This window comes from Nasonia vitripennis, chromosome 3 (assembly GCF_009193385.2).
Source record: "Nasonia vitripennis strain AsymCx chromosome 3, Nvit_psr_1.1, whole genome shotgun sequence".
Lineage (NCBI taxonomy): Eukaryota > Metazoa > Arthropoda > Insecta > Hymenoptera > Pteromalidae > Nasonia > Nasonia vitripennis.
In genome coordinates, this window is record NC_045759.1 from 14,726,372 (window position 1) to 14,753,349 (window position 26,978).

Consider the following 26,978-nt stretch of genomic DNA (forward strand, 5'->3'; position numbering starts at 1 on the left):
AGAGTCAGCTCTCTAAACGACGCTATATATAATTAGCTATATATAATTATGGTCGTATCAGATATGGCTTTGCCTCTCTTGTTTGAATGCGATTGTCAACTTGAATTTAATTTACAATTCGACAAATAATCTTTGAAAGATTGTGGAGAGTGTTGGAGCTCAAATCACTCGAATGATGAAATAGTTCGCGAATTTCTCCTGTGCGGCAAAGTCGAGCGATCTAATTTATATTTAACAATTTAAATGATTTTCGCTTAAAACATTACTTATATTCTACTTTCAGTTCATACAGCGATTGTTTGGAAAATTTCATTTTGAATTTTGGCGGTACAACGCATACACACCTTGCCTCGTCAGCATACGGTCACAGACAGTCGCAGGGAACATCTGTAAACAGACTCGCGAACACACCTGCCTCCTCGTGTATTATTCTATTATTATTGCAGTCTGCAGGGCTGCAGCTGATGCATAGAGTATGTCTGGAGAGGCCCATCAGCTGATGCTTTCTTTCTTCGCGAATCGAGACTCGAGAGTTGCATTCGTGAATGACCCTATTCAAAAGCCAGTTGCCAGTTGTCCCTCTTCTAATTCTTTCGTCTCTCCCGCGAAGTAGCTTCGCCGATCATCACCTTCGCAATCTTAAGTTCTTCTGCATCAGCTGATCGAGAGGCCGAAAGAAGCTGCGAGTTCGCTGTCATCAGGATGATTAAATTTTGATGGTTCTAATGAAGACGAGGAGGTTTGATTACAAATAGTCCTGCGGCCGCCTAGCCTTGATCCCTCTCTGTGATACTCACAAAGCAGTGTGCAACCATAGAAGACCTTTGAAAGGTCGAGGAAGAAATAGAGGTAAATTATGCGAATACGTAGAGTATTTCTTTGTTTGTTAAAAACTAGAATTTATACTGGCATTTTAATTGAACATTTTCCGAGCGTTATTATCTTTATAATCAAATGACAAGCATCAGTTGCTTTCTTATGAGGTCAAGGGCAAATGCAGTTCATTCTGTCGTACCAAGCTTTGACACCTATTTAGTTTTATTAGCTATATATATATATATATATATATATATATATATATATATATATATATATATATATATATATATATATATATATATATCTTTGTAATTGTTTTATTTTTTTTAATGAAAATCTTATTGAGAAATTTTAAATACTGTGGTTGTAATATTGATTTCAGGTTCAGTATTAGATAGACCAAAAATCACTTTGGAGTATGGCATGGCACTGCTCTGGAACTACAAACGAAGAAATGGTAATCAAGTTAAAAGGTGAGGTGAATTTGACTAGAAAAATACATGATTTCGTCAGGGTTGATAATACATTATTTCGGGATTACAGAAGCTGGAATAATTGGAACGGACAAAGCAAAAGCTGCAATGTTAGCAGTTGACAGAGCTAAATATTGCCACAAATCGGATCCTTACCAGGATTGCCCTAGACAAATTGGATACAATGTCACTATCAGTGCTCCACATATGGTAAAACTAAGACTTTTCATTTTAATGCTTTTGGAAACTCCTTTTACTCAGTATGTGAATGGTGCATACAAAAGCAAAATGTTTAATTTCAGCATGCATATGCCTTAACATTTCTGACTGAACAACTTTTCGATGGTGCTAAAGCTTTGGACGTTGGTTCAGGATCAGGATACCTCACTGCATGTATGGCTCATATGGTGGGGCCTGAGGGACACGTTGTCGGCGTTGATCATATCCCAGAGCTTGTAGAACTATCAATCAAAAATGTTCAAGATGGTAATCCAGAATTTTTAGAAAAAGGACGAATAACATTTTTAGGTAACCATGGTCTTTCTCTTTTTAATTATTATTTTCATACCTTAATGATTTAAAACTTGTGATGTTCATTAATATGTTTAAATATTAGAAGATTTGATTTTATTAATGCTGTGTTGATACAAATATTTAACAAAATTATATCGCATTGCTAAAAGTATTTTTGTCTTTGACAATACAGTAAAGTTTTTGACTATCATATTATGTAGTAGAAAGAGAGCACGAGTAATGACAATTTTAAATTAACAAGCATGCTTTAAAGATACAATATGTATTTTGTAAAAGCATTGTGATTTTTGCACTAGAAGTAGGTTCATTGCCTCAACAGGTCATATGGAACTGCCTGTCAGTTGTGTGACTTTGCTGTGTACGTAAAGATAAACTAAAGACTAACATCAGGTCATTATGAATGCATCTAGAGGGAGATGGCAGATTGGGAGTTGCAGCTCATGGGCCCTACAATGCTATTCATGTTGGTGCAGCTGCTGATACACTACCACAAGAAGTAATTGCTATTTTTACTTTCTAATTAGTCCCAATGATCGCAATAACTAAAAAATTATACTATGTTTACAGCTTGTCGATCAGTTAGCTCCTGGAGGAAGATTGATCTGTCCAGTTGTTGCAATAGAAGGATTCAACAGATTTCAACATCTAATGCAAGTAGATAAAAATTTAGATGGTTCTGTTAAGAAAGAAAAACTAATGGACGTGTCTTACGTCCTTTTGACTGATGCAAATACTCAACTAAGCAATTAAAGATATTTTTATCTTAGGAAAAATTTTAAATCAATAAGCATAGTTACATTTTATCACAACCATTCTCACATATACAAACTCATTCAGATTTGTATACATGTATAAATACTGTAAAAAAGTTAAATTATCAAATTTAATATGATATTAAAATATTATATTTTATACTATTGAGCAGACTATTTATTTTATCCGCATCTCAATCTATTATTTTGTTAATTTTTGATAAAATTATTTCTTTAATAACCCTAATGAAAGTTAAAAATATTAATTGAAGATTTAGCGATACTGAAATCACGAATAGAACGTCAATTGAAGCATGACCGCTAAAATCGATTGAGAAAATATTTGTTATCAATGTTTGTAATATAACATAAGAATTTTGTAAATCTTTACTTTAGTATTGCTAACATAAAATTATCAAAACTATCGATAGGCGCGTCAGAGCTCTACGATGGCGTGTTTTATAAAATGTTATTATATTTGCAATATCTTTTTAAATAATTATTGACTTGCCCTTTCCTGTAGTAACTAACTTACTTATTAAATATAGAGATTAATTTAATTTTTTCAACTTGAGACTAGGGATAAGTAGTTTCGATATATCGATACGTGAACGTGACTGCTGTGTCAAATATAGGCGGGGTCCTTATACACATATGAATTCGAATGTTGTTATCCTCCTCCTTGTAGTCTACAAAAAGATATGGTAATCAAACTACTTGTTCGTTCTCTGGGTTGGAGATTCGTCTTCGCGCGCGATCTTTGCGTATATGTTAAAATTTCTAACCTTAAGAAGTGAACATTTAGAAAATATAAAACACACGTAGCGCTGTAAAGTTGCTAGTATGATAAAAACCATATAATTTTTACAGTTAGCAGTATCAATCGAAAAAAATTTTGTAAAAAAATAATCTGTTTTATGTATCAATATCTAATCTATAGTACGCTGGCAGCGATTGAGATTATGGCAACTTATCTGCCATTTTCTCATAACTAGGAAAGCCCAGGTTGTTGATAAGTTGTTTAACGAACGTATAGAAGTAAGTTTGCAGTGAAAAGTAGTGGTTGTATTAAAGTATTTAAAATAATGATATAAATTACATAAAGCATTTTTAAAATATACTTATCAAAAAATTACAGTTTCTGATTGCAAAAATATTTACGAATCATATTATACTGTGTTATATGACAACTAATGCTTAGCATTTCTAAATAACAAAAAATTACATTAATAAGAAAAGTGTTATACCATATAAACTAAAAGATAACATTAAAATAATTTTTGAATGAACATTTTTTAATAATTATTACGTTATTTGTCGCTTATATAAACATTTTCCCGCATCAGACATGAATCAGACGGACCGCTTTTGCGCCGAAGATAACAAGAAATTAATAGAACATCTTAAAAGTATGTATATCGCGTCATCTTTGTATACGCACATCTAACTAAACATTATCAAAAAATTACCATTATGATATGTTTTGTTACAGATAAAGGCATTATTAAATCATCACTGGTTTTCGAGGCAATGTGCTTAGTGGACCGAAAAAAATTTGTCAACAAATTCAATCCTTATAACAATGCATATATTGACGCCCCTCAAAATATAGGTCATGGTAGAACTATAAGTGCTCCACACATGGTAAATCTTGGTCTAAATTAGCCCGCTGGAGAAAGTCGATAGAAATCGATAAAATAGGTAGATAAAACTCTATGAAGAAAAATTACTATTACAACCGAAGGACTCAAGTTTATTGATTTTTCCGCGATCTATGTCGGCCTATAGTGACCCGTACCGACCTGTATCGCTTTTTATTAAGTTCTAATGCTAAATAATAGTATTAGGATTCGTCATTCAAGTGAAAAAAAATATTATCGACTATTATCAACTTTTTCCAATATTTATATTGAAAATGAATCTTTTTGTACCGTTTTGTATTCAATTATTCATTTTCAGCATGGCATGATCTTCGAAATTCTTGCAGAAAAATTGACGACTGCGAAAAATGTATTATGCATTAGATGCAGTACAGGATATGTAAGTAACTGTATGTCAATAATGATGGGCCCGTATGGAACGGTGATTCACATAGAATCTATACCAGAATTAAAAGAAAAAATTAAACAGACTATTGAAAACGCTCATCCATACTTGCTATGGGGTAATAGAATAAAATTATTAGATGGTTAGTGTTTTTAATTTAGTCAGACCATCACAGTTACAGAGAGAATGATCAAAATCGCAATAAAATATTTAAAATATTATTGCAGTGGAGAATGAGAGTGCTGGGTATCCACAACCCAAAGTACGTTATGATGTTATTTACGTTGGGGCAGCAGCCGCAGAAATACCACAAGCAGTAAGCATTACCAAAGAAATTTCTAATACCTAAAAATACGACTTTTATATTATAACATATCTGTATGAAAAATTTTTTGAATTTATATTTTTTATAGCTGATTGGCCAACTAGCTTATGGTGGGCGCCTCGTCATACCCATAGGGCCAAAAGACTTACAACAACTCATGCAAATCGATAAGAATTTAGATGGAACAATTGTGAAAAAGACAGTAACTTCCGTTCGATATGGATATTTGGATAGTCCTAGGGAAATCACGAATGCTAACAATAATACAGAAATAAAAGCAGAAAATCGCTCAAATGAAAAATCAGTACTTAATTTAAATAGTAAAAACTTTAATAATATAATAATAAGAGAAAATATACAAACGCAATCGCCAACAAAAATACAAATTTCGTCGCCAACAAAACCTGCGCATGATCACTTTAATGGCTGCGTGAAAGTAGATCAAATAATAACGGAAAAATTAGACACTAAAAGTGATGAAAAAAATGCACAGCTGAATGTCAAGAAAAACGATGACCTTCCAAATTTTGAAAAAATACGAGAAAAATCGATATTTGATACTAGTGGAGATAATTATCTTTTGACTTCTTCTCATAAAGCGAAGGAAACGGGTTCATCGATGAAAATGCAAACTGCTTCGCTGAGAATCCCTATGCAAAATGATTCAAATAGTTGCATAAAAGATGAAGTCACATTACAAGTAACAAAGGAAAAATTACAGATTGAATCTGACCATAGCACTGAACAGCTAAATAGCAAGACATTAAAAGAAAATTTACAAAAGGCATGCCAGGAATTGGCGAGTTTGGAGAAAAAAATGGAATCGAGAAATGATAATCAACAAAATGTTCAAAAGATAGAAGATATAAAAAATGTGTCGAATCTAGAATTAAACAGTGAATTAGAAACAGCATCAGATAAAATAGAACTAGAAACCACGATGGATGAATTAATGGCAACACATGCGGATAAATCGACGGTAAAAAATATTGAGCAACTGCATCAGAAAACAAATTTTGATAAATCAGTTGAAAAATTAAAAACCAACCTTAAAGTAGAAAATTTACAAAATTTATACGTTGATGATATCATGAAGAAATTAACGCTTCTATTGGATAAAAAATTAGTAACGAAAATTGATGAAAATCTTAATGTAAAAATCGGTTCGATTGAACGAAGAATTATTCTACTAGAAGATGAGATAAAGAAATTCAATGACATTATAAAACAAGAAGCGAATGAACAAAAAATATTTTTATGCGAAATGGATAAGGCTTTGAAAATAAAAATAGAAAAACTGAGAAAAAAAATAGGATCCGTTGAAAAAGATAACAAGATAACGGAAAGAAAATTGAGTAATAAAATAGTCAGAGTCGAAGAGTGCATGGACGAAAAAATAATTGATGAAGTCGAGGAGCTAAGCAAACGACTAAAAATGATAGAAGAAACGAATGAATTATTTGAAAAAGAAATAAAAAAATTATCAATAGCATTTGAAGAGCGATTATTAAAAGAAAAAGCGGACATTTACATGCAGATTGACGCAGAACTGGAGAAAAAAGAGCATAGACAATTAGATAGCGTGAAAAGCAATATATCCTATTTAGAAAAAGACATCGAAATGTTAAAGAAGAAATTAACTAACAAGGAAACGAATAATAAGGAGCAGTGGCGTTTTATGGCCTTCCCTATGATTATTACATTACACGCTACCTATGCTTTGTTTAAGAACTTATCATAATTCGCTATATAAATAAATAAGTAGGATTAATTACTACTGACTGTCCTTATAACAAAATATTTATTTTTTAATAAAATGGCTTGTTACACTTCTTTACCGTTTGTCAATTCCTTTTAAACGTCAACAATACGATGATACAGGTGGAAGAAATGATCGGGAGAAAGATTTGAATCACAACACTGGACCGAAAGTGCCGCGTTTTCTCCTTCGCAATGACGCTAATTATACTTATTTACTGCATTTGCAAATTGAGGGTGCTTCAATTGGGCTAGTATAGATGAGAGGGAGAGAGAGGGTAAACGGTTAGCGGGGGTGCGCGCTGACCATGCGTATTATCAATTCTATAGTTTCAGTCTGAATTTTAAAGCCAAGCAGTTCGGTCGCAAATATTTTAAACTACTGTTCAGTCCGTTTAAGAATCAAAACATTTTATACAGCTGTGTATGTTCGTATTTGTAGAAGTGAAGCTCGTTTGATTCAGAATAGAGTGCGCCGATTGGAAATTTAAAAAAGATATTTATAATACGTAAAAAAGATATTCATGAATAAACATTTTTTTATTATTATTACTGTAAACAACACTGAGGGAAGACATTGAAAGTCAAGCAATATTTGATAAAGTATTATCTATGTTAAAGTGTAAAGTACAGACGATGAAAAATATGTAAATAATAAAATTTCAGCGCTACTGCAGTGGAAGTTTTTGTTTTACTTATATGGAAAGTTGAATCCTTGTGATAAAACTTGGTGCATTTAAAATCAATTGAATGACAAAGGACTTGTGTACCTGCACACACACAAGATTAATTTGTATTAGCAATCGAGTATACATTTCTTCTCTGGACACTGCTTTTGAATAATATTTACAAACAAACGACGGAAATTGCCGTTGTCGGGTTTTTAATAAAATACATAGCAATTCTGGACGATACATTTATGTAAACATTGAAATGTATACAAAACGCCTATTTAATTCTTGTCTCAATAATATAAGCTGCTCTTATCATCTAGTAACAGTACTACAACGGAAATTTTATTTATGCATCGAATAAACTACAAATAGAAATGTATCGTTCAAATTTACTATTAGTACTTTATTTACGTTAATGATAATACACATACTTCTTGTACAAAGTTATTTATATTATAAATCTTATCCACAGTATACACTCAAAAAAATAATCTAAATTACGCGAAATGTTTTTAAAATCATTTTATATGAAATTACAGATTCTATGTCTCAATTTCAGCAGTGTAGGATATTCGTGCAAACCTATAGTTTAAGAATCAAGTTGTCTGTCATTGAAACTTAGAATTATATAGGACTATCAATCGTTCTCGACAACAGACGTAATATGGCTCATACGGACCGCTTTTGCGCTGAAAATAATGATAAATTAATAGAATATCTTAAAAGTATGAATATCTATATCTCCACACGCGCCAAAAGGTGTCAAGCATGAACAATACTTTCATTATTCATTAATTTGTTGCAGATAAAGGTATTATTAAATCTTCAATTGTTACGAAAACTATGTGCTTGGTGGATCGCAAAAATTATGTCGGCAGTTCCAATTGTTTAAACAATGAACAATACACCGATGCACCGCTAAAAATAAGTCATAATAGAACCATCAGTTCTCCACACATGGTGAATTTTTGTCAAAATTATATTAAAAATCAATCCTTTTTCGGACCTTTTAGTATTCAGTGTATTCAATAATTAATTTGCAGCATGGCATGATCTTCGAAATTCTTGCAGAAAAATTGTCGACTGCGAAAAATGTATTATGCATTAGATGCAATACAGGATATGTAAGTAGCTGTATGGCATCAATGATGGGACCACATGGAACTGTATTTCATATAGAATCTATACCAGATTTAAAAGAAAAAGTTAAGAAGACTATTAAAAAGACTAACCCATTTTTACTATGGACTAAAAGAATGCAGTTATTAGATGGTGAGTTTTTATTTTAATTTTGTCAACCTACCACAATAAAAAAAAATATAGTTAAAGTCGCAATGAACAATATTTAAAAATATTAATAATTATTACAGTGGAGAATGAGAGTGCTGGGTATCCGCAACCCAAAGTACGTTATGATGTTATTTACGTTGGGGCAGCAGCCGCAGAAATACCACAAGCAGTAAGCATTACCAAAGAAATTTCTAATACCTAAAAATACGACTTTTATATTATAACATATCTGTATGAAAAATTTTTTGAATTTATATTTTTTATAGCTGATTGACCAACTAGCTTATGGTGGGCGCCTCGTCATACCCATAGGGCCAAAAGACTTACAACAACTCATGCAAATCGATAAGAATTTAGATGGAACAATTGTGAAAAAGACAGTAACTTCCGTTCGATATGAATATTTGGATAGTCCTAGGGAAATCACGAATGCTAACAATAATACAGAAATAAAAGCAGAAAATGATTCAAATAAAACATCAATATCTAATTTAAATACTGTATGCCTAAATAATCTAATAAGTGAAAAGGTACAAACCCAATCATCAACAGAAATACCCAATAGGTCGCCAACAAAGCCTGTCAAAAATCACTTCAACAATAACTGTATGAAAGATCACCTTTTGCAAACAATCGCCGACAAATTTGAGACTAAAACTGACGAAATATACGCACAGCCGAGTGTCAAAGATCCCGAAGAAAATGTTCACAAGATATTGCAGGATATTCGGACGTTAATGACAAAATTAGAGTTACAATACGATTCACGAAGTGTTGAAAAGATTAAAGATACTCAAGAAAAAGCGACATCTAATGATAGAAGTAGTGAAAGCCGCATTTCTCATGAAACGAAAATGCAAAATACTTCGGCGATAAAGCCTGTGCAAAAGAAAGATGAAGTCCTGTCGATAACAAAGGAGAAATTAAATAATAAAAATGACGAAGCTGATACACAGTCAAGTATCAAGGAATCCGAAGAAAATATTCACAAGACATTGCAGGAATCACAGACGTTAGAAGAAAAATTAGTATTAGACTCAAAGGATGATCCGCGAAATATCGAAGAGATAGAAGATACGCAAGAAAAATCAAGACCTGATTCGAGTAGCGAAAGCCGCATTTTTCATGAAATAATGAAAGCGCAATCATCGGTGAATGAGTTAAGCAAACAAGTAAGAATCATAAAAGAAGAAAATCAATTATTATCGAAACAAATTAAAGAATTAAAGGGAAAAAGGCAGGGACCGTTGCTTTCCGTCGCAAGAAACCATGAAGCGACGAAAAATTTGTGTTTTTTCTTAATCGGAGCACTTGCAATTATTATGTTAAACAGCTACCATACGTTTATTAAAAACCTATTATCAAAGGACTAAATTTAATACGTTTAGAGTTTGTTTTAGAAAAAATTTATATATACTTGTCTGTCGTGAGAATTGACTGCATGAGTAATTTAGAGTAACGCTGGTCGCATGCGTGCGTTTTTTGACTAAATTTCTTCCGTGGATATTAATATATTTTATTGCAACTTTTTGCACTTTACTTAATAGCCTGTAATAAATAAATATTTCATGATCGTTCGACTACACTTTTTTTTCATTTTATAATATAGAGTTTACGTCGAAGCCAGTTGTATAATAAATTAGTAACTGCGAAAGAAAAACAAGGCTTTTATCGACGAACATTTAAAATCCATTAAAAAAATGTAGATTAAACGCTTATAACAAGCCCGTATACTGATACTCCACCAACACACTTTTGGAGACATACCGGTGCGCATCTTAGCTATATAATATATAACAGCCGCAGAAGAAACACACTTATATATATACCTATACGCGACAACGCCTTGACCGTCCACCAGTTGCGCGCGCACGCGGCACTCGCGGCAGCGTCTTTCATTCAGACTACGTCACCCACTGTTTTCTCTCTCCCTCTTTTCCAGGCCGTTCGCGTATACGCACACCGTGTGAATATACGCTGTGTCGTGCATCATCGTTTCGGAGCACAGCACATACTCTCCTTGTTCATACCTCAAAACCTATTCTGCTCCGGAATTTTATTCCCCGAAAAAGAGAAGAAAATGCAGATCTGGAGAGTGGTCCTGGTGGGCGCGTTGTGTCTCGGCGCAAGTGAGAATGTTTCTGTTATTTATTCGAGCCGCTAGTGTGCGGGTGATTCACGGGTGAAGTTTATTAACTACTCTCTGTTCCAGGCAACGCCCTAGAATGCTACGTTTGTAAGAACCAGGAGGGCAACATCGAGAAGTGCCTGAATACCATCAAGACCTGCGAACAAGGAGAGGACACCTGTCTTTCCGAGATCAAATGGGGCAGTAAGTCTTGTTGATATGTGCTTTTTGTCGCTACTCGACGGAGAGGTTAGGTTCTGCGATATGCATTTGTGTTTTCGTGCGTATTGTATTCATTTTGAAACCTATTCTATGTTTCGTCATTTTTGTTATGGATCCAGCTTACATTATATTCAAAATTTAGCTTTTCGTTATATTAAAATCACTTTGAAACCATGAATCACCAACGTATACTGCCTGACTGATTGTTTGTTCTTTTTAGGTACACCTTATTGGAACCAAGGAGCTAAAAAACAGTTTTACATTTCAAAAAGATGCTCAACAAAAAGGGAATGTGAACGCATCCGTCGTGCCAATATGCCAGACTGCTCGCACATTTGGTACCAGGATTGGAAGTGCTCCGAATGCTGTCAAGGAGACAGATGCAATTACTACATAGTGGTAAGTAACATTATCCTTGCATAGCTTGGTTAATAAAATTCAAATTTGATTGTTTATAAATCATAAAAATATTTTTTCTTATACATTGCACCAAATTTTTATTAAAGATAATATTTAACCTTTTTTTCAGTCTGGCACAGACAAAGTCGGAACAACTGTGATGATGTTTTTGTTTCCATTATTTGCTATTTGGATACTACAATGAATGACCGTTTTGGAGAAGAATTTTACAACTGTTGAAAATGCCAACTACCATTCTATTGGTTATTAATGAAATGGAATTTGATTCTAGTTCATCGAATTATCTGTGGTGAGCTTCGATTCTGAAGCTATACAAGCCTACATTACTGATTTTTCTGGTAAGAAACATTTATACACACAACATGGAATAATACAGAGGGTTCTGAAACTACTAAATAATTTGAGAATACAAAGCTAAACTTATTGATAAAATTATTGATTAGATGTTCTGAAATTCTACAATGCAAAGTTGTTGAAATCTCTCAAAGCACGATTTGACGCAATTCTATTCTTATTAGCAAATCATGTATCAAATTTAACGTAGGTATATTTAATTCAAAAAGATCAGTAAAAAGGCTTTTTACCATTTTTGTCAGTAAGGCCGTTCAATGTCATAAAAATATGACGCTGTTTAGAAAGTAAAAATATCTGCTTGATTGAACATTTATTAAACTGTTACGACTGCGGTTTGTTTTTGTAAGGTTTTTTACGATTTTCTTTTAACGCGATTTCTCCAGTTGTCTCTGGTTGTATCTACTATTTATCAGACTAAATAGAAGATGTTTAGGAAAAAGAGGTTGGCCACTGATCTCAATTGACGATTGCACATGCATGAATAAGTAAAGATTTAATGCAATCATAACAATCTGAAATCGTCAACAAAGGAATTTAAATAATTTCTAGCGAAAAAATAACGAATGTAGTGATGAAGGTCTTGATCTAGATTCAACGCCCTTTCTCGCGAATTGTAGAGTGTTTGTTTATTCAATTAAAAGCATATCTACATTTATGAGATTTGGGTCAGGTTTGTTAACCATATCACTCCAAGACTAAACTGTATTAAATCTTATAAGTCGAGATCATGCACTTTCAAGCAGATACAGCATAGTATTTTAAACAAATTTTTAGCATACCGTCATGCAAAATTCTTCTGCTATTGATTAAGTTTTTAACTGTAAAAGATCGACTATATAGTAATAATTTAATATTGCAGACATATTGTATAAAGACTAAAGCGATGAATTATAAACTTATCTACTTTTAATTGCATTTTGTACAAATTTTGTAATCAAGTCCGTCCAACTTGTTAAGTTAAGAAGATAATATATGTACAAGTACAATTTCTTCGTTTCTTTTAAAGAATCTGTTGAGAGAATCTCGTTAAAAATATTTTAAACGAATGTACCATATATATTATATATATCAAATTTTTATATTCCTGTATGTATCGAACATTAAACAAAACTTCGATAACGAAATTTCTCTCGTCGACTTTCTCATGATCGATCACCATCTGATATCCACGATACTTAAGACCAGCTCCGTTTCCGTCATCCATTGCATTCTTTTCGTTGTTCCCAAAACCGGAATCCAACGGCTCACCAAGCCCGGTATGAATGAACTCATACGAGTCATAAATTATCTTACAGCCAAACGGCAGCGTAATTAAGCACATCACGCGAGCGGAGATAATAAATACACAAGGATAGTTACGCGATTGCATATAGGTATGCAGCAGCAGGTGGTGGTATGTACGCGCGCATCGCGAGGATCATCGCGCAGATCGGCAATGTACTTAGTTCCCGATTTGCGCGCAGATATCCGCAGAATGCGCGAAACCGCCCGGCCGAGTGCATCGCGAGAGGAATTTTCGTCATTTTTTCACTAAAGTGTTGTTTAATTTTTGAGTTCTAAAGTGTTGTGTGTGCCTCTTTTCTTGTACTTTTTTACTGACAAATCGAAGCATGTAAGTTAAAGTTTTGCTTTTACATAGTAGTTATATATCTAATTAACCATCAATCTAAAGTATAGGGTTGAATAAAAATGCATATTCTATTTACGCTTTTTGTTAAAAATATTCTCCCGAGTAATTCCTTATACAATTTTCCACTTTTGTAATATTCAATTTATTTTATAGCCTTTTTCTTTTGAGGATTTGTTCAATTGTTGTTGTCCTTTATTTTGCTTTTTTAAATTCAAGAATGCAATAAAAATATCAAAAAGAAATTAGTTAAGATGACATTATCGAGTAGACATTTATTCAAATAACGGATAAAACATTGAAAATCATCAGTTAATTGAATATGATTAGTATTTTAAGGAAAAATAAACTTATTGTTTGATGAATATAAGCTATACCTAGATTATCATCGGATCTCTGCATTTCGTATTTTTCTCAATGTAATAGAGCGATTGCTAATTTTTATGCTTCAAGTCTTACAAAACAAGATCACGGCTAATTGTTTGCCGCAGAAAGTATAAATTGCAACAAGCTTTCCTAACTTTGATAAGATGCGAGGCTTAAAAAAAAGGCGCTAGTCCGTAAATCTCGATCTCGTAATCTCTTCCATTGCAAACAAAAGTACAATTCAATGAACGATTCATTACAGATAACGTATATTAGTTTTTTTCCACTCGTGCTTTAGATGATAATCTATAGGCAAAGCTCGTAAATCCAGGATTCACGTCTGAATCTAAAACTCTTTCAAAGATTTTCAAATTATAGAATATTCCAATAATTCTTTTAGAAACAGAAAACAAAAAATTGATCATGCTCTCTATATTTATTTTAATACAACAAAGTTTGATTTCAGACAAAAAACACTGGGACAATATTAGCAGAGTATACACATTTTTTCAACCACAACTGCAATCCTCGAAGAGGACAATTGGATAAGATCATAATTTATGACTCAAACACGGTGGAAGCAAAATTCTACAAGCCTTACAGGTACATCTAATACCAATGTATTTAATTATGCTATATAATTTTTACTACACGTTTTTTTACGTAATGTGTGTTATTTAAAAAAATGTGTCACTCGTCACAGAATCAATGAGCAAGTTCCGTTTCTTAGTAAAGTTAGAAGGTTGCTAAAACAAAGCCACTCGAAAACATAAGTGGGATATAAAGCGAATTTCGCATTTGCGTGATGCGAATCTCGATAGCGTTTTAACACTAAGACAGTTTTGATATCCGTCCCAGCAGAAATGGATTTAGCTACTTTGAGTATATTGAATCGAGATAAATGCTATACTGGCGGTAAAGATAAAAGTGAATTTCAAATATCGTTCTCGAACTTTTATGATTAGGCATCGCACGTGCCATTATTGTTGAATGTTTCATCTTCTATTTCAAATAAACGTCATCTTATAATTTTTCATTTTAACAGAATGCTTGAAAAATGTCTATGAAAAAATTTAATTATCTATCGAATTGTCAATGATTCATACGCGAAGTAAATGTTTTCCTCGTATTAAAAATTGATTGAAATACAGTTACTGATAAAAAGAAATTTTTAAAGCCTTTACGAACATATGATCGATTTCTTAGAAATGAATTTTAATACTTGAAAATGGCTATGCTGATGACCTGTAAAAACTTTAAATAAAAATGCGATCGAAAATAATTTTTTCACGAATGTCGAATCGATTTCACTTGAATTATGAGTAGTACACAACTTGGCATTTAAATTCAAGATCATAAATTTCATAAAAATTTCATTTTTCACGGACTTGTACTACAAATGATTTAACAAGTCGGTTCTTCTCTAAGATACTAAATTAGCAGATCGAAGCCAGCGCGTCGATTTCGCTTCTTAAATAATACAGTGTATAGTATACGCGTCACGTTATATTGTATGACAGCCAGAATATGCGCCCCTCCTCAAAACGAAGTACAATACGATGGAAAAATGTGAAGCGGAAGATTCGATGAAAAAAAAAAAACTTCAGAATAACCAATTCATTCTAGTTCGCTCTATTTTGCATCAACAACATTAGCGGCTCCGTACCTGAGTTCTTAAACGTTCTACTTTTCAAATCAGTATTTTGAAATAAAGAATAAGACGCCCATCAGGCGGCTTTTTCTTCCAGCATCATTCCAACCCAGAGCGACGACTATACAACTATAGCATCTCCCATCGGCAAAAAAGAAACGAACCAACGCGGCCACAAATAAAATTGGGCTAAAGGATGATGATTCTTTTCAATTGACGAATTAAACTCATACATTCACTATATATACTCCGTCATCCTTCGCACGCTCGGCAAAGTCGTGATCTTTAAGTGTATACCGCGCACAGGGGGAATCTCCGTTTTCGATTCGGGCGCGCGCGCTATACGCGTTACCTAAATAATTGCTGTGCGTGCCTCCGCGAGTAGCTCCTCTTCTTTCGGATCAGTCGCGTGCTAGCTGCCGGCCGCTCGACGAGCGCGCAACCGACGTAATACTCCGCAGCTGCGCACGCGGACGCATTTCGCATCATCCGTATGTAACTGGATCTCGGCGCGGCGGCTAATTTTTCTTTTTTACTTTGCCTTTAGTTCAGTAGTTTTGTTGTATTGTAAGTGCACCGAGGTGACAATTCGCCGAGATGGATTTGGCGTGGACGAAAGTTGTCACGGTAAGAGTTGCATCATTTTTTCGGAGCACCCGTTGTTAGGGTTTCGAACGGATGTGGTTTCTTGTACTACAGGGGTATTATGGTGTGGTAGTATTTGATATTTGTTATGCGAGTACGTATATAGGCGAGGTTTTATGGCTGTACCGTAGTCTTAAATGGCTCTTACATGGCCATTTAGCGAGGCGCTTGTAAAAAAGACAGACGCGCTGGTCTGATTATTTTATAGCGTGTTAGTAACGTCCGTTTCAACCTATCTCTATTGTTTTCCCGCAAGTGTATAACTATTGTTAACTTGCTTAATGACCTTCGTTATCTTTACCTGAATCACGTGCGAGAGTCAAGCAGACTTTTGTCGATTTTGTTGTATATGTGAAAGGTGGTCTTTATGTTACTTTTACTTCGAAGAAAGTACGACATTGAATGAAGTAGTGATCATACCTACTTTAGAAATGAAATATAAATTTATCACTCGAAATTTTATCTCAACTTCATCAAAGGCAACGATTACTTGTCTTAATAGGACATTTTTAACTATCGTAAATTTGTAGTTAATAATTTTGTAGTTTAATAAGTCGAAACTCGTAAAGGCTATTAATAAAATTATTGCAGTAGCGGTTAGTACAAATCCTAAGCAACGTAACAAGATAAATAGTAAGAAATAATTAGCGATATTCAACGCCATTCAAACATAATTTATGTACGTTTTTAAGAGACTTCATAAAAGCATCGTGATGACAACTAAGTATACGTCGTAGTTGAAAAAAAATTTCCTAACAACAAATCTTGAAACACAATCTCTCAGATACAGTTTATCTCTTATACCACGTTTTGCAGCTATGCAAGCACCTTTGCAAACTAAGCACGTGGGTGTTACCGTGCTGATGAGTCGAAAGCTTACGCGACGTTAAGAACTATGTATAAATAATACGTGACTTTGAATTCAATTCGTACATTTACTCTCGAAAAAAAAAATGAACTCGTCTATGTCTGATGGCTTGAAATCAGATATTGGCTTATAGTGACAATGGTCAATGACTACTCAAAGATAATACGCCGTTTTCCCGGTCGCTCAACGCTCGCCTGTGCCCCAGACATCGGAATTCGAATCAATTGCTTTGAAAAATACTTCACAGCTTTGTTTGATTAAACGACGCACGTAATCTAGCAAACAAATGTACCGTGTCAAATATTTTTTAACATCTGAGCAAAGTTGGCATAACGAACAGTAATCGATTATTCGCAATTGTATAAACTGATAAACTAAATACATACTGGGCTATGCTAATTTATATTGATACAGTTCGAAAGCATGCTGATAAGTTGAAAAAAGTTTCAAAACATGTCATTAAATGGAAAAAATCTCGAATAAAAATGAAAGCTATATATTACAACGATTTGAACAATCTACACGTTACCAATAAAGCACATGTAACTACTATGACACTTTCACAGCACGAACCTCAATGCGCAACTAAATTTCTGACCTCTCTAAAATCTATGGCAATCAAATTTCAGCTACATAGGCAGCGAAGGATGCACTTGAACGATCTGTACACAGCGTTCAGCCGTAAGAAGCAGATAGATGCACCCGGCGACTCATCGTTGGCGCGATGCCTCTCAACTCTGGACCTGACAGCTCTCGGCATCGGCTCGACCCTCGGCGTCGGCGTCTACGTTCTCGCCGGTTCCGTTGCCAAGACGATCGCTGGGCCTGCCGTCATCATTTCCTTCGCCATCGCCGCGTTTGCCTCCATGATTGCAGGTATATACTTATTCGACGAAACAACAAAATACTGATACTCGTCTTGTCTGGAAAGATTCTCGATTAGATGCGATGCTCGCTCTCTGATAGCGATGAGAGTTTTTACGAATGCGTGCGTGTGCTGAACTATTTATAGGCCGAGGACTGAATACTTGGCACAATTTTCAACTTCAGCAACAAGTTGTTTCGCGAATACAGTTCGAGTTTGCGTAGGAGTGTCAGCGTTGAAAGTTTTGGATGTTTGGCGTCGTGAATCATTCGTTCATTCACGTTCAACAATTATTATGCTTGATTTTTAAAGATATGATCGTCTATAAGTAACAATAATTTATGTGTGAGGTGATTGTCACTGTAGTTTAACGAATAATGATCGATATTTTTTTATAGCACCATATCCCGCGGTAATGTGAAAAATGCGATTGCTATGATATATGTAATATCCAGAAACTTAAATTAAACAACAGATTTTCCATACACTGGTCAATAACGTTAAAAGAGATTGCCGTTCAAAGCAATTCTATTCGTGAAGAGTTTTTCCTAAATTAGAGCTATTTTCACTTCAAGTTTTCAAGAGGCTTATACCGTTGACTTAAAAATAGACTTCCGTTGGAATTTTCCTACGTCTCCGATTTATTTTTATTTGATAAAGGAAATGCGCCCCAGTAATAAAGTCAGTAGATTCCAAAAGAAAATTTATTGTCTTATTAAAGTGTTAATGATGAAGAATTGCAATTGTCAATTTTTTTTAGCAAATTAATTTATTAATTAACTTTCGCAAACTTTTTTATAAACGCACAATTCAAGGAAATATAATCCACAGCTATCGTCGATGAACAACAATGTAACACGTTTTATCTTATTAATGTGCGCGATTATTACATTAGATTATTTGCAATGCGATATTTAATAGTAGCAAACCGATCTAAAAATGTGCCTTATCTTTACTTCATAACACCCAAGTATTATCTATCCGATAAAATTTAACAAAATACGGAGGCTCATCATCCGATAATTCTTCCACATGGCAATTATTAACAATCCAATGACCCGAGGAGAAAAATACTCTTAGCTTATATAGTCTTTACTTCAATCACCTAAAGAAATCCGCTATCAACAGATATTTCGCAATTGTGTGAAAGTTAATTTAAATTATCATAAAGTGCAACAAAATTGATTTATTCTTTGAGATCTTTAATCCAATTATCATACTCAAACAAAAAAAAGAGTAAATTATCATCCATTTCAAAAGACGACAAAACCTAGACAATACAATGAATTAAACTCGAAATAAAATAAAGCCATCCATTTACATACCTTAATCGTTCACGATCAACAATTACTACGTAATTTCAGGTCTGTGTTACGCCGAATTCGGCGCAAGGGTGCCGCGTGCCGGTTCAGCATACGTCTACAGCTACGTGACGATGGGTGAATTCATCGCTTTCCTCATCGGCTGGACGTTGATCCTGGAGTACGTGATTGGATCGGCGAGTGTCGTTCGAGGTCTGAGTACCTACGTCGACGCGCTCTTCAATAATTCCATGAGAAACGCCTTCGAATCTGCGGCGCCCATCGACATTTCGCATCTGTCATCGTATCCAGACTTCTTTGCATTCGGTGTTACGCTCGCCTTCTCTGGTAAGTTTACTTTTTACGATCAATCTGGAACAAAAATGTGAATTATTCGATCGGATTATTTATAAGGCGTTGTACAATTTTTCAGCTGCTCTTGCATTTGGTGCGAAGGAATCGTCGGTAGCAAATAATCTTTTTACTTTGGCGAACCTCACCGTAGTATTATTCGTTGTGATAGCTGGAGCTTTCAAAGGTAAATTTACAACCGTCATTATTCAATTCTCTGCCATGATTTTACCCAACACCTTTTGTATACTATTTTAATGCATCTTGAACGATTGCAAAACGACTGATGCTTCAACTGGTCGTAAACTATAAAAATAACAAATACCTGATATGCTCGTATTCAGCCGACATGAACAACTGGAAGCTCAAGCCGAGCTGTACGAAGACAAAGTGCCCGAACGGCAACGGCGGCTTCATGCCGTACGGCCTTCCAGGTGTGATAACGGGTGCGGCAACCTGCTTCTATGGTTTCATCGGTTTTGACTGCGTCGCTACCACTGGTGAGGAGGCTAAGAACCCTCAGCGCAGTATTCCCATCGCCATAATCGTCTCGCTCACCGTCGTCTTCCTTGCCTACTTCGGCGTCTCTACCATCCTCACGACCGTCCTGCCCTACTATGAGCAAAACGCTGACGCACCGTTTCCCTATATGTTTGACTACATCGGGTGGAACTGGGCGAGATACGTTGTCTCTGCTGGAGCTATCTGTGGATTATGCGCCAGGTTAGTTAATAACTAATTTATCAAAGATTTTTTTTTTTGCTAATACAATGCAATAATTCCTTTACTCACAGTTTACTGGGCTCAATGTTTCCGTTGCCGCGAGTCATCTACGCGATGGCATCGGATGGTTTGATCTTCAAGTGGATGGGCAAAGTCAGTTCGCGCTTTCATACTCCGCTCATGGGCACGCTGTCCGCCGGATTGCTGACAGGTGAATTTAATCAAACGAGATGATTGAGATTTAATAATGTTATGGATTTTCTAATTTCCTTTTCGACTTCGTAGGTGTATTGGCGGCAGTTTTCGAGCTGAGTCAACTCATTAACATGATGAGTATCGGGACTCTTTTAGCTTATTCCATTGTGGCAGCTTGTGTGCTAATATTGAGGTGAGTCTTGCTTTCGTTGTCTTCTGAAATTTATATGAAAAACAAAAAAAGAATTAATCCAAGGATCATACCCATGTTTCAGGTATGAAGAAAGTAAATCTTTCGAAAAAAGAAATGATATCGAGTCTTACTCGGTGTCGTCAATCGTTAAGCAACTTGTTAATTATAAAAGACTGACCTATTCGACGAGGCTCACCTCGAAAATAGTGACTTCATTAGTATTTTCTTATTGTAAGTAAAACATTTATTTAGCCACTGCATGCAAAAAGAAAATTCGCTATTATAATGTATATACATATTCTCATTATAATGATTTGAATGCATTTTCCAGTCATAGCGTGCATTGCCTTGACATCCTTGATCTCAATATATTCCAAAGAAATTACAGATGGCAATTTTACGATGCTAATACCGCTTCTACTATTGACGATCGTTTTAATCTTAATTCTTCTGTTTATTTACTTGCAACCGAATTGTGATAAACAACTCAGTTTTTCGGTAAATATCTCAATCGAAGTTAAATACAATAATTTGGAAAATATTTTGTTTAGTAAAAGTATAATTTTTAGGTCCCATTTGTTCCTTTCATACCAGGATTAAGCATATTAATTAACGTATACTTGATGATGATGTTGGACGTTATGACGTGGGTACGATTCGGAATATGGATGATTGTTGGTAAGTTTATCGACCAATGTATCATTTGTTTGTATGTCAATTTTATTTTATGATCGACATCTTTTGAATCATCATAATTATAATTATTACAGGTTTAGGCATATATTTCTTTTACGGCGTATGGAACAGTACAATAAGAACAACACGAAATTCGGCAAAAAATGTCAATCAGAATGACTGGAAAAACGGCGATGTACCTAAATTAACATAAATATTTAAATATAATTTATTTTTACATTCTATAAATAAAACAATTTTTTCATAAATGCATTCATTGCACACTTAAACAAATTCTCCTTATACTTTTTTATACATATTATCTTTCTAGATTATTTAAGTCATCTCTATAAAAACGCTTATAAAAAATTCGAGTTAAAATTTACTTATTAAGAAAATAATAATTTAAGATCGTCAATAGTTAATTTGGATGACACTGCTCTGGATCCAGTTAATACATGATTGGCTATTTCAAGTTTTTTGTCTTGCAAATTTTTTACCCTTTCCTCAATAGTGTCTTTGCAAATAAATCTGTAAAATTTATTTAAATATTTTTATTATCCAGTTCGTTTAAATAAGGCATTATACATATTGTAATAGGTGATGCTCTTACTTATAGACGTAAACGTTCTTTTTTTGTCCAAATCTGTATATACGATCTTGAGCTTGAGATTCAAGTTGAGGATTCCAATGAATGTCAATAAGAAGTAAATGATTAGCTCCAACTAAATTTAAACCAACACCACCAGCAGTCAAAGATAAAAGAAGAATATTTGTATCTTCATTTGGATCATTGAATTTGTCTACGATCGCCTAAAAATGTTTAAATTTTAACGTATATAGCTTTTCAGAAAAGCAGTAAGAGTCATAAGATTATATTTTACCTGTCGATTTTTCACAGCAACGTTTCCTGTAAACATTGCATATTTTGCGTCTTCAATATCGTCTAAATTCTTAGCCACTATTCCCAAAAAGCTAGTCCATTGTGAAACTACAATTATTTTATCTCCTTTCTCTAAAATTTCTTCGATAGTCTTAACGATAGCGCGCACCTTATAACATTCAAAAAAATTCAAAGAATAAGCAACTTATAATTGAATATTTTTCTTAAATCGAATAAAAACTTTTAGACCGAATTACATACTTTTGAACTACGTCGTTCATCATCAAAAACTGGGTTTTTCTTCGTTAAAAGATTAGCAGCTACTCTATTATCGATCTTGTAATCAGCAACATAATCTTCGACCTCCTCGTCTTCTTGATTTATCGACATATTCTGCAATTTATTCAAAAGTTCAGTGTTTGGGTCAATATCTTCGTCTAGTCCATTTACTTCGGCATCTTGTTGATCTAGCATTGCATGTATCAACGCTGGATGGCAACACATTTGTCGTAACCGCAACAACAAAACCAAAATTTCATGAGCTTCAATACTGGAATGATGTTCTAATAAAACTTTTTGAGCTTTTGTAAATTGCGTTTTAGATCCTGCGAAGTGAAAAGATAATTTGACACGGTAAAATCCATTTTATAAAGTGCTAAGTAATCTATTTTCAGAATAATTTATCAAAATCAATATAAATTACCGTAAGATGAATAAGAGGGCTTATCGAATTTACCACCATATAATTCTCTAACATGCTGTTTTTCAGCACGTTGAGCCAAAAACTGAGCAAACAAATTTTGAGAAAACAACAAGATTTTTTGATAAGCCAAAGTTTCGTCACGATCCATTTCAATTTCTATAAGCTCTATAGACTTATCTGGTAACGAATCTAGAGAACCTTTCGCCTGCAACTCTTGCTTAGTACGACGAAGCATTAAACCTTTCATAATTGTTATCAACCTTTGTTTACCAGCGTCGTTTTTGTTATCTACCCAACGTTTCCAAACTTGAAGATCATCGAATGGAGAACATTTCAAGAATTTAAGAATAGCATACAAATCCATTTCTTTGTTTTGGATTGGCGTTCCTGTTAAGGCCCATCTGTGTTTTGCAGTTAAACCACACACAGCAATGCAAGCTTTACTTTTATGATTTCTAATATAATGAGCTTCATCAAGAATTATTCTATTCCACTCCATCTTGATAAAGAAATGGAAATGTTATTATTCTACCGCGTAAATTTAATAATAGAGAAAAATACTTCAAGTACTTACGCGGTACATTCCGCTTTCTGCACCTGCTTCTCTAACAATAATTTGGTATGTTGTAACAACTATATTATATTTAGATAATTTTCTATCATCCATAGCCCTATTATTTCCATGAAAAACAAGAACTGAGAGCAATCCGCGTTTACATCGGTTCTTGACTTCGGCTTCCCATTGTTTAATCAATGAAGCTGGGCATACAACTAAAGTACCTCCATAATATCCTAAAATGATAAATATATAAGAAATTAATTAATTAATTAATTTTATAAATGAGATATAGTTTATTGTTTTATCTTACGCTTGTGCTTATTTTTAGACATCCATCCATCATCACTACTACTGCTGCTGCTATCATCACTGTCATTCTGTTTTTCATCATTCACAGTTGCCAGAACTAAAGATATCATTGTCAAAGTCTTACCTAAACCCATATCATCAGCTGAAAAAAATATGTCATTAAAATTTCAATAATTTAACTGATTAAAAAGTAAGTAGAATAATTAAAAAATTGTAATACCTAGGATTCCTCCTTTAGGTTTTTGCTTTTCTCTCCACTTCATCCATGCTAATGCATGTTGCTGATGATCCATAAGAGGAACTTTCAAACCAGCTGGATCCTTTTCTCTCTGATCTTCAGCCGGACGTAAAGTTAAAGAACCATGTAACTGTTCAAGTCTTTTGGATGTTAAACTTTGTTGCTTGTTGAGGGTTTCTAATGCTTTTTTACCTAGGTCATCTGTTTTAAAAGTTGTTTGTGGTACTTTTGGTATTTCATGTACATCAAAATTATCAAATTGTTCTGAGAAAGCTGGATCGTTATTTGCATATAATTCTCTCTTTACATGGCTGTTTTCAATTTTCTTTTTTACATCCATTTTATCTTCACTCAAAGGACTTATAAGATTTTTCTCCACAAGTGGTTTTACTTTAGATTTAGATTCTTCCTTCACTTTCAACGAACTGAGCCTTGCCGGCGTATTCGTTTTTCGCGAATACTTCGCCAGTTTTTCTTTAAAAGACGCAATTTTCGTTTCTAATTCTTCCATTGATTTATGCACTTTTGCGCCCTTATCTGGTAATCTATTAATATCAACAGACGTGGCAAATTTCTGTATTCAGAATAAAATAAATGTTTTTATTAGATTACATTTTTTCTTAACTATTCAATAATTTTATATATTAAATACATTACATGAAGTTTATCAAGTTGCTTCTGAGAATGCTCGATATTAAGAAGTATAAATTCTTTTTTCTGAGCTTCAATAGGATCAATGTTTCCCACTCCAATCTCTTTTTTTGCTAGGGTAATAACTTCATTATCCATTTCATTTTCTGAAATATAATATGCCATTTTATTAAAGTCACAAATAATTTTAGATAACTCAGTCTATCATAGGTAAAACGTAACAAGTAATACCTGATGTACTAGTTGAGCTACAAATAATAACGCCACCTTCTTCAATTTTTTGCTCTTTCTTAGAAACTTTTACTTTGTCATTCATTGAATGTTCATGTATTGATTCATTCATTGTAAGATCAATGACATTGCTAGCACTTTTCTTTTCTGTCAAAAAAGGTCTATTTCTCTGAGGTATGAATTTACCCTCAGATTTGTTTGCGACATTCTCAAAAGACTGCTCTGCATCATCTGATTCTAATTCATATGAACTTTCATTTTTAGAAGTTGATTTTCTTTCTGAAATAGAATTCCTATCCACAGCAACATTTTCAGTTTCAGACGTGTTTTTATCATTAGATGAAGTTGGTTTTAAATTTCCTAATTCATTATAAGAATCATCAGAAATCAAATCCAAATGTTCCGAACTTCTATGCTTTTTCTTGTTGACATTATTGGAACCTTTACTTGAATCTTGATAATTAGATGATTGGTTACTAATGTTTATTGAACTTTCATTCAATACATTAATTTGTTCTCGTGGATTTTCTGATTCTTGAAACATACACAAAATAAAATAATTTTATGTTAATATAACATTAAGAATCAAGGCTATATAGATTTTAAAAATGTACCACTATTCATTTCTTCAATATCATCTTCTGATCCTTCATCCATAATTGCATTTTTCCTCTTTTCTTGATTACCTGAAAAACTGTATAAAAGAATTATTGAATAAAGTTTGAGTGAGCTTAAGAGATATTGAAAAACTCCTTTAGATGATATTACTTTTCTTTGTCTGATTCAGAATCACTGTACATTACTCTTCTAGTTTTTTTACGTAACTGACTACTATGTATTGGAGTACCTGTAATTTATTTAAATATAAGTTACTTAATCTAAATTCAAAAATTAATAGAAATATCAATGACTATTTCTTACTAATACTGTTTGGTGTATCGACAGAAATAGGATTATCATAAATAGAACGCCTCTTTAGGTTTTTACTTTGTTTGTTTTCTTGCTTGTACAAATCATCATTATCACTAGAGCATAAAATGTTAGTAAATGACTAAAATGAAGTGAAAACAAAGCATAATTTATTATTCAAAATACAATCATATTTATTACCTATCTGATTCTGAAGAACTTTCTACTATAGATACTCTATGACTCGTGTTCATGAACTGAATATCCTCTATAATAAAAAGCAACATTTATTACTTAATTCTTAAATAGTCATAACAATAATATTGAGCTGATGTTATTTGAAACAATTATCTTACCCTCTTCTGAATCAATAGATTGATCGCTACCTGGATCATGCCTTTCAGAATCCTCACTGAAAATTACCATCAGTCATCGCTCTAAATAATCATGTAAATAAATTTTACAATAAAATTATAATTTTGTATTTTTTACCTGCTTGAATCTGATTCATTAATCACTCCAGTCCGTGCAGCAGTACTATTGCCTTTGCTGTATGGACTATCACTTTCATCACCACTTGACTCAAAAATAAGGGAATCGTCCCTGCTACTGCTGCTTTGCTCGCGCTTGCTGTTACGATAATTCATTTTGTCTTGGTGTTTTGCATTTCCCTTTGAAAACTTTTTTATGTCTCTCTTTTTCTGTTATTGTTCAAGACATAAGTTGCTGATCACATATTAGATATCAATATTATTTCCCATGCTATAAGAGCTTCTAGTCATAGAATCGTAAACAAAGAAAGTACTTAAAATTTTGTCGTCTGAAAACGAACGATTTGCTACCTAAATGCGACTAAGCGTTATCGTTCGAACATAAATTATTCATCCTAATGGCATGCTTGTTAGAAATGATAAATAAGTACCTCGCGATGAGATGACTTTTAATGTGTGTGATGAAAAGTTAAAGGCACAACAGGTACGAACACACGCGAGCCTTGTCCTTTGTCGCTGGGCCGCCGGTACAAAATTGCACAACATTAGGGGTTTTCGGAATCACAACTGACGGTTAGGCGGTTCTATTTAAATTTACGAATTCTTGCCTCTGATAGGTTGGAACATACATAAGTGTGTTTACATCAGCGTAAAATAAATTGATGATGGATACAAGACGTCACAATATAAGAACGAAGATCAATTCATTATTTATCTCTGGTGCTATTTTGGCTTTTTCTTATATCGAA

General features: G+C 33.6%; 4 protein-coding genes across 9 annotated transcripts; 3 read left to right on the forward strand and 1 right to left on the reverse strand.

Annotated features, from left to right (window-relative positions):
• The first annotated feature begins 187 nt into the window (after positions 1-187).
• Positions 188-2,743, forward strand: LOC100119090 (protein-L-isoaspartate(D-aspartate) O-methyltransferase). Its single transcript, XM_001602881.6, has 6 exons — positions 188-849; positions 1,202-1,292; positions 1,363-1,502; positions 1,595-1,820; positions 2,237-2,322; positions 2,394-2,743. Exons 2-6 carry the CDS (start codon positions 1,238-1,240, stop codon positions 2,574-2,576), a joined length of 690 nt encoding a protein of 229 aa, XP_001602931.1. The 5' UTR covers positions 188-849; positions 1,202-1,237; the 3' UTR covers positions 2,577-2,743.
• Positions 2,744-2,809: 66 nt separating this feature from the next.
• On the forward strand, positions 2,810-13,407 carry LOC100678734. The gene is made up of 13 exons (XM_031927618.2): positions 2,810-3,987; positions 4,071-4,222; positions 4,538-4,766; positions 4,852-4,940; positions 5,038-6,685; positions 8,187-8,341; positions 8,425-8,653; positions 8,752-8,840; positions 8,938-9,843; positions 10,614-10,800; positions 10,884-11,003; positions 11,242-11,420; positions 11,551-13,407. Exons 1-13 carry the CDS (start codon positions 3,927-3,929, stop codon positions 11,623-11,625), a joined length of 4,119 nt encoding a protein of 1,372 aa, XP_031783478.1. The 5' UTR covers positions 2,810-3,926; the 3' UTR covers positions 11,626-13,407.
• On the forward strand, positions 13,265-21,528 carry LOC100119236 (cationic amino acid transporter 3). 2 transcript variants are annotated; one of them, XM_031927822.2, is made up of 12 exons: positions 13,265-13,407; positions 14,255-14,391; positions 17,582-17,828; positions 19,182-19,466; positions 19,552-19,656; positions 19,814-20,192; positions 20,264-20,403; positions 20,478-20,580; positions 20,663-20,811; positions 20,912-21,078; positions 21,150-21,258; positions 21,351-21,528. In XM_031927822.2, exons 3-12 carry the CDS (start codon positions 17,600-17,602, stop codon positions 21,467-21,469), a joined length of 1,785 nt encoding a protein of 594 aa, XP_031783682.1. In that variant the 5' UTR covers positions 13,265-13,407; positions 14,255-14,391; positions 17,582-17,599; the 3' UTR covers positions 21,470-21,528. The 2 variants fall into 2 exon arrangements, with proteins under 2 accessions (XP_031783682.1, XP_008204617.1); XM_008206395.4 differs by lacking the exons at positions 13,265-13,407; positions 14,255-14,391 and adding an exon at positions 15,834-16,066.
• Positions 21,299-26,779, reverse strand: LOC100119278 (transcription termination factor 2). Of its 5 annotated transcripts, none has more exons than XM_008206390.4 (17): positions 26,661-26,779; positions 26,231-26,512; positions 26,095-26,150; positions 25,940-26,006; positions 25,751-25,854; positions 25,598-25,676; positions 25,444-25,523; positions 24,830-25,363; positions 24,605-24,744; positions 23,930-24,521; positions 23,711-23,851; positions 23,416-23,633; positions 22,842-23,340; positions 22,400-22,743; positions 22,140-22,307; positions 21,869-22,068; positions 21,299-21,786 (listed from the first exon to the last, which is right to left on the reverse strand). In XM_008206390.4, the coding sequence occupies exons 2-17, from the start codon at positions 26,383-26,385 to the stop codon at positions 21,645-21,647; spliced, it is 3,519 nt and encodes a 1,172-aa protein (XP_008204612.1). In that variant the 5' UTR covers positions 26,386-26,512; positions 26,661-26,779; the 3' UTR covers positions 21,299-21,644. The 5 variants fall into 5 exon arrangements, with proteins under 5 accessions (XP_008204612.1, XP_008204615.1, XP_008204613.1 ...); XM_008206393.4 differs by having other exon boundaries at positions 26,231-26,464; positions 26,661-26,758; XM_008206391.4 differs by having other exon boundaries at positions 26,231-26,580; positions 26,661-26,752.
• Between the last annotated feature and the right edge of the window lie 199 nt (positions 26,780-26,978).